General features: G+C 55.4%; 4 protein-coding genes across 4 annotated transcripts in view; 3 read left to right on the forward strand and 1 right to left on the reverse strand.

Moving 5' to 3' along the window:
• The window catches only part of MONBRDRAFT_39133 (uncharacterized protein), a 3,369-nt gene extending 1,255 nt beyond the window's left edge, over positions 1 to 2,114 (forward strand). Inside the window, exons 4-9 of the mRNA XM_001750346.1 lie at positions 50 to 134; positions 235 to 496; positions 556 to 796; positions 896 to 1,040; positions 1,199 to 1,339; positions 1,516 to 2,114. Coding sequence (XP_001750398.1) covers positions 50 to 134; positions 235 to 496; positions 556 to 796; positions 896 to 1,040; positions 1,199 to 1,339; positions 1,516 to 1,845 — 1,204 coding nt within the window. The 3' untranslated portion in view covers positions 1,846 to 2,114. The remainder of the gene's footprint in view (positions 1 to 49; positions 135 to 234; positions 497 to 555; positions 797 to 895; positions 1,041 to 1,198; positions 1,340 to 1,515) is intronic.
• Positions 2,115 to 2,247: 133 nt separating this feature from the next.
• Positions 2,248 to 3,770, reverse strand: MONBRDRAFT_29907 (uncharacterized protein; the record flags this gene model as incomplete). The annotated part of the gene is made up of 5 exons (XM_001750381.1): positions 2,248 to 2,379; positions 2,483 to 2,604; positions 2,686 to 2,799; positions 2,966 to 3,133; positions 3,254 to 3,770. The coding sequence occupies 5 exons, from the start codon at positions 3,768 to 3,770 to the stop codon at positions 2,248 to 2,250; spliced, it is 1,053 nt and encodes a 350-aa protein (XP_001750433.1).
• A 271-nt stretch (positions 3,771 to 4,041) lies between these two features.
• Positions 4,042 to 7,393, forward strand: MONBRDRAFT_29908 (uncharacterized protein; the record flags this gene model as incomplete). The annotated part of the gene is made up of 8 exons (XM_001750347.1): positions 4,042 to 4,269; positions 4,517 to 4,733; positions 4,816 to 4,853; positions 4,951 to 5,072; positions 5,254 to 5,339; positions 6,182 to 6,279; positions 6,485 to 6,717; positions 7,072 to 7,393. 8 exons carry the CDS (start codon positions 4,042 to 4,044, stop codon positions 7,391 to 7,393), a joined length of 1,344 nt encoding a protein of 447 aa, XP_001750399.1.
• A 1,322-nt stretch (positions 7,394 to 8,715) lies between these two features.
• On the forward strand, positions 8,716 to 13,176 carry MONBRDRAFT_34547 (uncharacterized protein; the record flags this gene model as incomplete). Its single annotated transcript, XM_001750348.1, has 14 exons — positions 8,716 to 8,911; positions 9,229 to 9,665; positions 9,795 to 9,896; positions 9,977 to 10,036; positions 10,151 to 10,578; positions 10,663 to 11,028; positions 11,172 to 11,281; positions 11,330 to 11,444; positions 11,568 to 11,625; positions 11,739 to 11,819; positions 11,916 to 12,050; positions 12,155 to 12,196; positions 12,358 to 12,531; positions 12,626 to 13,176. The coding sequence occupies 14 exons, from the start codon at positions 8,716 to 8,718 to the stop codon at positions 13,028 to 13,030; spliced, it is 2,709 nt and encodes a 902-aa protein (XP_001750400.1). The 3' UTR covers positions 13,031 to 13,176.
• Positions 13,177 to 13,387: the final 211 nt, after the last annotated feature.

Below are 13,387 nucleotides of genomic sequence, written 5' to 3' on the forward strand. Positions count from 1 at the left end.
CCGCATGTCATCTCATCTCTCGCTCATGTGTGATCCCGCTCTTGAACAGTACCCTCTTGGGCGTTTTGACGCATGACGTGCTTGACAATGGCCGTGGTCGCTCTCGTCAAAAGCTTTTCCGTCACCAGCACGAGGTCTGCGCACCCACTCCTATATTCTTTCTTCCTACAGCTTTTCCAAGGCCACCCACTCATAAAACTTTTTCTTCTTCTTCTTGTTCTTCTTCTTGCGTAGATCGACTCGGGTCGCACCTCGAGCGTGGCGCATGACATTTTGGGGTTTGATGCCCGGGGCCAAGTGGTCAACCGCCCCGGCCACGATGGCAAGATTGACTGGGTGCAAGTGTGCACCGACGCTGCCAAGGTCGTCACCTTTATCGATCTGGCTGGCCACGAACGCTACCTCAAGACCACCGTCTTTGGCCTGACGGGTCACGTGCCCCACTTTGCCATGCTCATGATTGGCTCCAACGCTGGCATTGTCGGCATGACCAAAGGTACCCTCGACCGCCGTCCTCTGCTCAGGACGCGCCTACCCTCGCCATCAAATCAAAAGGTTTCGTTTCCCTCACGAAACAACGCTGGATTCGAGTAGAGCACTTGGGCCTGGCGCTGGCGCTCAACGTGCCCGTCTATGTGGTCGTCACCAAGATTGACATGTGCCCCCCCAACGTCCTTGATGCGACGCTCAAGCTTCTGCAAAAGATTTTAAAGTCACCGGGCTGCCGCAAGATTCCCCTGATGGTTTCCAACGTCGATGATGTGGTCGTCGCTGCCACTAACTTCATCTCTGAGCGGTCCGTGTGCTGTCGCGGGCTTCCTCGAGGGCTTGCCTCGATGGTGTGGCCATGGCAGCTTGTCCACGAAAGCTGATGCCCCTTTTTTTCTTGGCTTAGGGTGTGCCCCATCTTCCAAGTGTCCAACGTCACGGGGGAGAACCTGGATCTGCTCAAGCTCTTTATGAACCTACTCAACTCCCACTCGCCCAAGACCGACGCTGCCCCCGCCGAGTTTCAAATCGACGACACCTTTAGCGTCCCCGTAAGCCCGTTGTACATTTTTCAGGCGTTGCGTTGTCAAGCGGCTCCTTGTTGACCGCGCCAAAACCCCCCTTGGCCGCATCGACGTGCCTCTACTCAATGCCTTGGCCTTGCCCGTGGACGCCGCACGGTCTCATTTCTATCCCCGTGCTTCCTCAGGGCGTGGGCACGGTCGTATCGGGCACCAATCTGCGCGGCACCGTGCGTGTCAACGACACGCTGCTTTTGGGACCCGACTCGCTGGGCACCTTTCGTCCCGTGGTCATCAAAGGCATTCATCGCCGTCGCACCCCCACCAAGGTCTGATCGCTGTCGCATTTTGCTTTGCTTGTTCATTTTACGTCTGGCTGTTTGCAGACCGTGCACCGCTCAATGCTCTCTTACACCCTCACCTCCGCCTCGCCTCCGGTTTGGTCTATCTCGCTCGGACGTGTTAGGAGGTGCGCAGCTCTCAGACGTGCTCCTTTGCCCTCAAGAAGGTGCCCCGCTCGTTCATCCGCAAGGGCATGGTCATGGTGGCACCCGAAGTGGAGCCCGTGGCTACTTGGGAGTTTGAAGGCGAGCTGTTGGTCCTGCATCATCCGACCACCATCTCCGTCAAGTATGAAGCCGTCGTGCACTGTGGTAGCGTGCGCCAGACCGCCAGCATCATTTCCATGGACAAGCTGCACATTCGAACTGGGGACAAGACGACTGCGCGCTTCCGCTTTGTGCGCAACCCCGAATACCTGCGGGAAGGTGATCGGCTCATCTTTCGCGAAGGTCGAACCAAAGCCGTGGGCACGGTGACCCGCCTTTTCTCGTGAGCACGGGTGACGCCCAAGTCGCTGGTGCGGATAATGGGATGATTGAGACCTTGAGCAAAGGCCCCATCGTAAAGACCAACGTCTGCCCCGTCTGGAATGACGTCCAATGTTCACATGTACAAAGACGAATCAAGCCGAGTTGGCGAGTTGAACATGGTTCGGAAACGGGTGCAAGGCGGAGATCTTGTGCGGCAGTGCCGCTTCTCGTGCGTGAATTGTAAAAGATTTGTTTTCAGACGCCTGCGCAACATTCAATTGATGCATTTGATACAAGAAGAGGACCGGCAATAGCAACAACAAGACGGAGAGGCGGGACAAAAAGATCAGAACCATCAAGAGCAATGTCTTCGAGTGGCAGGGTGTCCGCGCAGCGGAAACAGCAAAAGACCCAGCGTAGATTGATCAAAGGCCCATCAGGTCCGCAAACTCTGGGCAGAGCTTGACGGCGCGGCGAAACTTTTGACCTGCCTCGGGAGCATGCCCATCAGCCTCGAGCAGCTCGGCCTCGCGGTACAGACTATATGCCAAACGACCCTACGCGAGCATTGGCATCCAAGGCACCCGGTCAAAAAAAAAAAAAAAGCGGCGAGCTTGCAGATTTCAAGCTGAGGGGAGTGCTGCCCATACCAGACCTTACCGCATCGTCATCACAACGTGGAGGTACGCGACGGTACATGACATCGGTGCGAATGATTGTCTTGAAGGTACCTGGACCGACCGGCTCGCCTTCATGGGGCAAGGTTTGAAAGAAGACGAGGCCTGCGGCAGCGTGGTGTGAGGGAGGCACACATGTGATGTCTGGTCAGGAGAGGGGGCACAGAGGGGTACTATGGGAAGTACCTGATCCGGCTTCACACGCAACGCGGTGGGTGGGTTGAATGGTCCAGCGAAAGCGCTGAAACTCATCGCGCACAAAGCTCACATCCGTCTCGGGTGGGTACAAGAGTGTTGCACCTGCCATCCCAAAGAGCAGCAGAAGAAGCGGAGGAATAGAGGAGAACATGAGCCGACGAAAGCGCATGCCACCGGATGAATTTGAAACAGCAAGCTGGCTAATTTTTTTTGTTTGTTTTTTTCTTGAGCCAGACTTGGCACGTGTGGGGGATGAGGCTAGCCGTACCGCCGGCGCCACAGTCATTGAGGTAGACAATGACAGTGTAGAGGCTGCGGTGATTAAAGTCGACAATGGTGTAACCATCCGTGTGGGGGCTAAAGTGGCCGCCTTCGCTGTAGTGAGCAAAGAGCAGATGCTCGTTGATGCCCGAAGCGACCCACTCGCCCTCGGTCCCTGATGCAGTCAGGTCGCAGGCCGGCCAAAAGCAGCATCAAGAATGGGTGAGCCAGGCGGGCAGGGTTCAACGGGCCCAATGGCGAGCCGCTGATGAGCAAAGCAGCTTTGGGCACGCACCTCGCTCATACCACTCGTCGTCCTCCTTCATCTCAAAGCGGGCAGGAACATGCGGACGGATACGTTCCCATAGGGCGGCGGCCAGGCCCTGATCATGCACCTCGACGGTGACGGCGTTGCGAAAATCCCGGTCATCCGGGTTGCTGCTCCAAAACGAGTACTCAAGGGCCGAAACGCGCTTGCGCAGCTCGGCCGACTCGGCCGGTGCCAGCAAGTGTGGAAACTGCACCGCCCCCAATGAATTGGGCAGGGGCTGGCCCGCCACCTGCACCGGGCCCGTCTCCGCCAAACACGCGGCCAAACCCACATCACGATGCACGACGGCCTTCACCTGCGGCTTGACTGAGAGCAAATTGGGCGCCTCCCCCTCCTCCACCACCGTCTCCACCACCGTCTCCGCCACCGTTTCCACCCCCTCCACCCCCTGCTTCACCTCCGATTCAACCGACTTTGCACCCGTCTGCGCACCGCGCGCGGGCACGTTCGCCGCCGCCATCGGAGTCATGGTCGCCGGCATCGTGCTGCTGCTGCTGCTGTGATGTAAGATGTCAGATGTCAGATGATCCGCATTCAAATGTCAGAGCAAATGGGCAGAGAGAGGTGGGTGCTTTGAAGGTGTTATGGTGAGAGGTGTAGTGGATCACGGGTGTTTTGGTGAGAGGGATGGTCTTTGGAGCGATCAAGGTGTTCTTGTACATCAACTAGATTTCAGAGAAGAGCAAGACATCGATGTGCGTTTAAGAGAATACACCCTAAAAAACTAGTCGATATGCCAGACATCACTATCAATGTGTTCTCTCAAACTCTCTCTCCCAAACTCTCAAACTCTCTCACACCACACACACTCTCACTCTCTCTCTCTCTCTCTCAAACTCTCACTCTCAAACTCTCTCTCTCACTCTCTCTCTCTCTCAAACTCTCTCTCTCTAACTCTCTCTCTCTCACTCTCTCTCTCTCACTCTCTCTCACTCTCTCTCTCTCTCAAACTCTCTCTTTCGCGAATCAACATCAAAACAGTTTTTTAAATTTTTTTTTTATTCACGGTGGTAGGAGTTTTAGCAGACGGGCGTCGAGGGCGCTCTGGCTCGGATTGACCGTGAGCGAGTGAGTGAAGGGAGGTGGGGTGAGGTGGAGAGGGACTTTTGGATAGAGGGGAGGATGTGGCGGCTGCAGCGATTGGGTTGGGGGCTGCGGCGGGGGCTGCACGGACGAGGAGAGGCTGCGTTGGTGGCGCGGCAGGGGGGGCCGGCGCTTCGCTGCAAGGCATCTGGGTGGCCCTCGGATGACGACTCGGACCAAGGACCCGCGGACAGGGACTTGGGTCTGGCGCGAGAGGAATTGGTGGGTGGTCGAACCAACATGAGCACCACGGAGCGGGGGCGAATCTACGAGGAACATGTCCAAGCGTGCTTGCAGCCCCTCTTTCAGCTCGATTTTGAGCGCATTGGCGGGGCCGGTGACCGAGGCATTGATCTGCACGGTACGCTCCGAGCCCAGTACTGGCGTGGCCAGGGCCTGATCTGACCCCTTTCAAGCTGACATGCCTGCTGCTCCTGCTGCAGCCGTCTGGCGCCGCCACGGAGCTGAAGTCATTGTCCAGGTGCGAAGCTCCTCCTTGCCCCCCCGCCACCCAAACCTCAAAAAAACCAGAAGCACATTAACTTGACCCGGGGCTTTGAAACCTCCTCTGCCAATAGTGCAAGCATTTTGCCAAACCCTTGGCACCAGAGCAAGTGCGGGAAATCATGGGAATGATGGCAGTCCAGGCTTCCCTCAGGACCAACGTCAAGCTTCTTGGGGTCGTGGCCGCCTCCAATGGGTGAGTCAAACCAGACACGACAATGCCAGGCTGCCTTGGCTCTGACTTGGCTCTTGAGAAAAGCAAGCACACTAGGCACTTGACTTTCTTTCTGTCTGTCTCGTTGCTGACTTGACGTGGGCGTGCGCCGGGTCGCTGCTGATTTCGCCTCGCCGGTGCTAACCTTCGCAGGTACACCAAGGCAGCACTCAAAGAGCTTAAAAGCAACACGATTGCCCTCTGCCTCCTCCATCTACCCCTCAACCATCATGAACCAGAGCAATGCTGGTACGCTTTCCTCTGTCCTTTGCTCGTGCCTCCACCCCCTGGCATGCGCTGCTGCAATTTCGATTATGGGGGGCCACCACACGCCCCACTGCATACCACATCAACTCACAATCACACACACACACACACTCAAATGTATCGTACGGCCGATGCTTGGGCCCCGTGTGATAGGATGAGCCCAGCATGCCGCAAGCTCTTTCCACACGTGCGAGCAGTCACGTCCATCAACCTAGCGCCTTCCTCGGCAGGGGGCGGCCAGAGTCAAAGCCGCCTGCTGCTTCTTGAGCCAGGCGAAGTCTAACCAAAATTGTTATGACGTTGCTCTTTCCAGGAGAGGAGGGCGCAGGAGCATGGTTGAAAACCAAATAGAAAAAGAGTGTGTCTCGAGGCCGATTGTTGATCACAATCTATCAATCTCGGACTTGAAACATGTTGTAGTATTGCCTGTCGCATATCAAGTAGACCATTGATGGATGCGTGAGTACGGCCAAACACAATTCTGTCTTTGAAACAACACTGAAGGGCCTTGGCTGAAGCAAGGCGGGTGTGAAGCAGAAGCAGCCTACCGGATGACCTCGCGGATGAGATCACGAGAGCACTCTGGCAGCATGCCAATCTGACGACCAGGCGAACCGCCGTAGATGGTGTATGGTGGTACGACGGTGCCGGGCGGCAAGACGCAGTCGTCTTCGATCTTGCAGCAGTCCTTTAAAATGCAGGCTTCACCCTTTGAGGAGGCGACAGGCTTGGTGAGCACTGAGCAGAGGCAAGCTCACGGGATGCGGTGCAGCAAAGGAATAATCACGGGCACACGCACAATGACCACTCGTTTGCCAATGCAGACAAAACTCCCGATGGAAGCCGCCTGGATCAAAGACCCCTCATCGACAAACACATTCTCCCCAATGGACAGCGGCAGAAAGGTCAGGGGCCTAGACAAGTAAGCACACATTTTTAAGGATGAGTTTGAAGGTGGTCCCCACACGACCTGGTTTTAAGGATGAGTTTGCAGGTAGTCCCCACACGACCCGGTCCAGATCCGGAAGAAGCCAAGCAAGAGGCGGCACCGACTTGTTGGGAAGGATCTTGGCCGGTGGCCGGAGCACGGTGCCGCTCTTGAACACGCACGATCTTGCATTGAAAAGGCAAAGGCAGCCAAAAGTAACGGTGAGGACGAACAAAGATCCTGCTTCGGGGAGAACATCTCCGTAACGCAGCTGAGCTGGCGATGCATCGACCAACCGTTGAACGCGAATGTTGGCCAGGTCGCCTCGGATGACACAATCTTCCTCCACGACGGTCTGACCCAGACAGACGGTTTGCAGAGAGCAGCAAGAGGAGGACCAGTGTCGGGTAAGGCACAGCAACCCGGCGCCCGGTCAGCCATGGCGAGGAACTCGACGAGCCGTGCAAAGATAAAACTCGTACCTTGCCCACAAGAACAATATTCTGGCTGCCACACAACACGCTGGTCCTCGAGACCTTGTTCCCCGTCGACTGCGCACACATGTCGGGATGAGCGGCACGCACTCTACAACTGCTGCAACGCAGCACCACTGAACCTTAGGAGTTCCCACGCACAGACAGGCAATCGTACCGTTTCGATAAACTTGGACTTGTCATAGACGATAGCCGGTGGTGTCGGGAGCGCCATCTCGTCCGTCCGTTGTCTGCGGCACCCACGGGCGGCAGACGCGCAGCTCTCGCTCGGGCAGTCGGTCGTATACCCTAGATCCTATCCCCACCCCCCGCTATACCACTACAACCCCGCCACAAAGCCTTGCACCGGCCCGACAGTCACAGTCCCACGCTGTGCGATCGCCGCAATGCGCCGTATCACTGGTAAACGACCGGCTCTGCCTGCCAAATGCCTCTCTCTCTCCCTCTCTCTCTCGAGCTCTCTCTCTCTCAAGCCTCAAGCTCTCTCTCTCTCTCGCAAGCTCTCTCTCTCAAGCTTTCTCTCTCAAGCTTTCTCTCTCAAGCTCTCTCTCTCAAGCTCTCTCAATCTCTCTCTCTTCTCTCTCTCTCTCTTCTCTCTCGGAAGTTGTACTTGAAATTAAAGGGGTGTAATTTAATGGTAGTTTCTCGTAATTTTGGGTCAATATTTTCTGGTTTTTTGTTGTTGAATGTGATATCTTAAAGCGTTGGGACTGCTGGTGGTGGTGGTGGTGGTGGTGGTGGTGGTGGGACTGCTACTGCGAGCCTGTTGAACGAGTGCTCTTTCTACTTGAGACACCAGACAGCAGAGGAACGCAGCTCTGAAAGCAATGGAAAAAAACAGTCGTGCTACGTTTCGTTATACCTCTGAAACTCTTCATGCTCGACCATTCGTCCCCCTGCCACATTGGAACTGATTTGATTCGGCTCATGTTCGAGACGTTGATGCATAGTCGATGAGTCACAAGTCCCGCCCCAAGCTTCCAGTCATTCAGTGGCCATCCAGTCTCTTCTCTCTTGGCTTCGAATGAATAAGTACGACTACGATGCCGCTCTCCTCCCCCCACTTTCTTTACTCTTCGCTCTTCTTTGCTCTACTCTTTGCTCTACTCTTTGCTCTACTCTCTGATTTCTGCTTTACTCTCCACTCGCCTCACTGCTGTACTCTTTACTGCCTCTACTCTCGCTTTTCTTTCTGTATTCTCTTTACTCTACGACTCTCTCTTACTCTCTTTGCTTGACTCTCGGCTTTAGTCTCTCTTCTACCCGCTATACTCACTACTCTCTCTCCCCTCTCCCCTCTCTCCTAAATGCGTTGAAGCTCTCCTTTCTCCTCTCTACTCTCTCATCTCGACTCTCTGCTCTCTGCTTTACTCTCCACTCGCCTTTCTGCTATACTCCCTCCTCTCTCTTCTTTACACTCTTCTACTGTCTACGGTCGACTGTCTCGACTCCCTCTACCCTTCTCTCTCCACTTTCCTTTCTACTCCTTCTCTGCTTCTCCTCTCTACTCTCCTCTCTACTCTCTTCCCCCGTCTCTACTCTCTTCTCTTCTCTCCCCCGTCTCTACTCTCCTCTCTCTACTCTCCTCTCTCTACTCTCCTCTCTCCTCTCTCCTCTACTCCTTTACTCTACTTCTTTACTCTCTCTCTCTCCACTTCCACTCCTCTCCGCTCTCCTCTCTCCACACCGTGCTCTGTCCATAGCATGGACCGCAGCCATCAGAAGAAGAGCGCCCAAAGGGTCAAGTGTGACCAAAAGCACATTTTCTCATTTTTTTTTCATCCCATGATGTGAGGATCAAGGTGAACAAAAGAACTTCTTGGATTTGGTTCTCTGCCGTGAAGCGTGACCGTTGTATCTGCCTCTGCTTTCTATCCATGATTATGAATCCTTCTCTGCTTATGCCTTTTATTCACCTCTATGCTTCTCTCGTTATATGCCTCTGTCTCTAAGTTTCTCCGTCTTTCTGTCTCTCCCTCTTGTTTCTGTCTCTGTCTCTGTCTCTCTCTCTCTCTCTCGTTTCTGGTATTTTACAGCGCGAGGTCGCTCGACTGATGGCGGCGGCGGCGCTGTGGTGGTGGCGTTGATGGGTCTTGTGACCTTGCATTTTGTGCTGGCGGTGTGGGTGGTTGGTAAGCTCGCTTGGACAGGGCCCTTGCAAGTGTGCGGGTGATCGTCTGGCAGCTTGGGATACCAGCCAGTCATGACTTAGCGTGCGCACGCTTTGCCCCGATCCAAAAGAGCCAATCTCTCGCTGGCTCCCCGACCTGATTCGGGAACACACCAAGCCACCGAGCAAAGTAGCCGGCCGGCCGGTGCGGTGCGGCGGATTCGTTGCCTCGCTGGTGCACATACATCCCGGGCGTCTGCTCCATGGGGACTTTACGCCACCTTTGGCCGCGGCTGATGCGGGGGTCACACAGCCGTTGGTTGGTCACGCCCTTCACAGTCTCCGAGAACACGGGCAGACGCGCCGCCCACTTGTCTGTGAGGAGAATCGAAGATCCCGATGCCATCGTGCCCATCGTCCTCAGTGGCATTGTTCAAAATACCAACGATGGCAGCAATCGTTACACGGCGCGCGGCGCCTTCACCTTCCAGCTCGAACTCCCCAGCAACTGCGGACATCTTCACCCCAGCCTCGATAATCGTCCCCTGGTCGAGGTCAACGCCATGGGCCCGCCCGTGTTCAACGGCGAACTCGTCACCGTTTGCGGTTCCCTCCGAGCTGATGACACCAATCCCATCATCGAAGCCGAAACTGCCCTTGCCGCCCCCGTCACGCCTGACACCCCGGGCGTCCAGCTCCAGCCTCTTCAAACCAGCCTCCGAGGCGGCAGCATCTACGAATTTGCCGCCTTCATCTCCCGTTGGTACGCCCAACAGGTGCGTTTTTGAAATCCTGGCTTCCACCCTTGCTTTGCATCTCCACCCCGGCTCCCGATCCACCCCCAAGCCTGCTCCATGCTCCTCGAGCCCCGCCCCCAAGCTCAATTCCTCTCCATGTCGGTGCAGACCTCGAAAAAAATGCAGGAACGCATCTGGTACATGGATGGCACCACTGCACTGGCCGGCCTCATTGACCCTCGCTCTGACGTTTATGGCCGCATCAAGCTGGTGCGTGGGTTGCCCGACGCCGACTGGGCGCGGCCGTGGCCGGACCCGTCCAACTCACCCGCATGCCTGTACCCAATCAGACTGTGCGCAATTCCATCAGCACTAGCGTTCAACGCGCGCTCTGTGAGCGCATCCTCGCTGTACGTCCATTGCCAACCCTCGGCCCCTTGCTCCTCCCCTTGCCCCCTTGCTCCTCCCCTTGCCCGGGGTCACTCATGATCCTGATGGTGTTTCGCTCACATCTTGTTCTCTAGCTCCACTTGACCGATGCTGCCAAGCTGACGCACGCAGAACTCAGAGGCGTCCTCAACAGGCTGGAACCTTTTGGAGCCTACGATGCTCTGCACTACCCCTTCCTCCTGGTCGAGACTTCGCCAGACCTGGCCCGACCCAAACTGATACACATCATCAAACATCTCGTTCAAGTTCGCCAAGGCCAACAGCCCCATGATCTTCCCTCTTCCATTGCGACCCCACCCACAGAGCTCTGCAACTATGGCCCTCGCCTCCGCTGGGATCCAGCAGCGCCCACGGAGGATGAACCGTGCTCACCGCTTGCCACATACCCGCGCTCTTTCACGACCGCTGTTCACCTGGCTGCCTGCCTCCATGTTCTCATTACTTCCGAGCATAACCAAACCATCTCCCTCCCCCTGCGGCTGCTGCTGCAAGAGGCTTCAAAGTACGACCAAATATCATCGCCTCCCCTGCCTGCATGCTTGATCGAGCCGACGGGGCGCTCACAAGTGCGTACGCATGCACACAGGTTTGCCAAGCAGTTTGACGTGAGCATTCAAAAAAGTGATGTGCAGTACCTCCTCGACCACCACGGCGATCAAATCAAGCGTGTCAAAGAATTTGGTGCCGATCGCTACGTTCGCTCCTCAGCCCATGATCGCCGCGATAAGATCCTTACTACCCTCAAGAGCATGTCAGCTCTCCGGCCTCATTGGGAGGAAGGCGCACATGGTCGCTCCATCCAACTCGAAGGACTCGCTGGTGAGGGCATGTCGCCTTCCCAAATTGCTGCTTGCAATCAGCTGCTTTCCCAGCGCATGGCCGTTTTGACCGGTGGCCCCGGTGTGGGCAAAACCACCGTTCTGCGGGCCCTCGTTGCCACCCTACAGCTCAAGTCAGTCCGATCTTTCATGCCTCGGTGACACAGCTCGCCATTTCGCGACTATTTTTTATTTTTTATTTTTTTTTATTTATATTTACCATGATTTAATGAACGAATGCCTTGATGGGTGATGCCATCTTCCCTGTCTCTTCCAGCCATAAAAACGTTTTCCTGACGACGTTGTCTGCGCGTGCGGTCCGCATGATCGAGGAGCGGACCATGATCGATGCGCACACCATTCACTCTCTCAACACTCTTAGTGAGAGTAAGTCACCGAGGCCTTGATTGCGCTTGCACCGCCTATCCTCGCCAGGGCTGATCTTCCGCATCACCACAGAGCAATACTCCGATCGCATCGCGGACATGAGCTGCTTTGTTGTGGATGAAGCCTCCATGCTGAGCTTTGAGTGCTTTGAAATTCTTTTGCGGTTGGTGGTGCTGATTGTGATTCTTGCGTATCGTGCCACAGCGTTGGCAACCCGACGGCTCATTCCTTGTGGCACCTCGTTTTTTCCGCTCGCGTCTGCCTCGCTCGGTTGCGCATCTCGCAGTAATTTGCCACCCAACGCTAGCTTGTACCTGATTGGCGATCCCGACCAACTGCCACCGGTGCGATGCGCAGCCTTGATGCGCCCACCCTGCGCGCCCCTTAATCTTGGCTGATTGCTGTCTATGCCGGCAATGTTGATAACCGAGTGCTCATCTTGCCTTGATTCAAACAGATCGATTCCCCAGGCCTTTTCGGTCATTTGATCAACCGTCACAACATCCCAACCGTTCGCTTGTCGCAGCAATATCGCTTTGTACGGTGCCCCACGTTCTTACTCGAGGGATTTGGGTCTCTTTGAGGTGGAGTGCAATGACCTCACCCACTGCTTGCACGCGCATTTTTTTGATAGTCTGAAGCAGGCAGCATTTCCAAACTAGCAACCGCAGCGTCAGCAAATCAACGAGACTTGCCGGTGCTCGTCAAGAGCATGCCCCGCTCCTTCAGCGAGCTGGGTGACTCGGACTGCCTGATCATGCCCGCGACGGTGAGTTGTCGTGCCCACCATGCTTTTCTTTGTTGACTTTTGTTCTGCAGTGATCAATGTTCTGCAATGATCAAGCGTACTCACATCCACAACACTGTCTGTAGGCATCTGATCTCGAGCCCAAGCTCATCTTTCTTTTCGAGAAGGTTGGTCATTGAGCGGACGCCCGTGCATCCCCAAGCTCAAACGCGCACACAAGAATGGCGAGATCAGGACCACACCCCCTTTTTAGTTTTGGGGGAAGTATCGGGCAGGTGCCAGACCTCACCTGTTGGTACGACTTTGCTGTTGTTCTGTCGCCCTGCAGCTTCGTGAGCAGTTTCCCGATCTGGATTTGCAGCGCGACGTACAGATTTTGACGTCCTTTCGCGAGGCAGGCAGTGCTTCAGTTTCTCGCATCAACGGCATTTTGCAGGACTACTTTGCCCAGCAGCAAAAGCGTCGGATCGATCGCCGGTTTAATTATGCCTTTGGAGATCGCGTACGTTGGGCTCGTCCTGGCATGTTTGGTCTAAGAACCTGTGGTCTTGTTTGCCGTTGTCAAGCCTCATGCTTGGGGAATTTTCTGGCACTAGGTGATGCAAGTGGTCAACAATCGCAAGCACCAGGCCTTCAATGGCAACATTGGTCGCGTCTCGCGTCTGGACAATTACTCCGTGACAGTGCAATTTGAAGGTACTCGTCGTGAACGCAAGTACTCATGGGAAGAGGCTCGAAATGAGCTCGAGCTCTGTTATGCCACGACCATTCACAAGGCGCAGGGTTCTCAGTTTCCCGTGGTCATTGTCATGATGGGGGTCGACCCCACTGAGCACGCCCTCAGCGTGGCTACCAAGCCGGCCGTTTACACCGCCATCACTCGTGCACAACGGTTCCTGGTGTTGTTTGGGAACGATCGCGTGGCCTCGGATGCCTTGTCCGGCAAGCAGGATCGCCTCATCCGCCAAGGTCGTTATGCTGTGGCCGGTGAGACCTCGTAGTGAACCTTTTCAACTTCTTGCGGTCTTTCTTTGCCTCTGCTGCCGTGCAGCCACGTGCCCCCTTGAGATGCACGTGAATAAGGGCAACTGCGCGAGGTCGCTCTTCATGCAACAGATTTGACTTTATTATGCTTAATTGAAACGCGTTTTGGCATCGTGGCAGACAAGATGGGTGGTCTGCAGGGCGCTTGACGCCGAGGTGGTCAGAGGGTGAAAGAAGGCGAGCGGTGATAGCGGGCAGCTTTCTGAAATCGTTGAGCGAGCCCACCGTTGCATGCGGCTGCGCTTCATACAAGACAACAGACAATCCTCTTGTCTCACCCCCCAAAAAAAAGAGAAAAAAAGGAAAAAGAATAA

Source organism: Monosiga brevicollis, genomic scaffold (assembly GCF_000002865.3).
Source record: "Monosiga brevicollis MX1 MONBRscaffold_40 genomic scaffold, whole genome shotgun sequence".
Taxonomy (NCBI): domain Eukaryota; class Choanoflagellata; order Craspedida; family Salpingoecidae; genus Monosiga; species Monosiga brevicollis.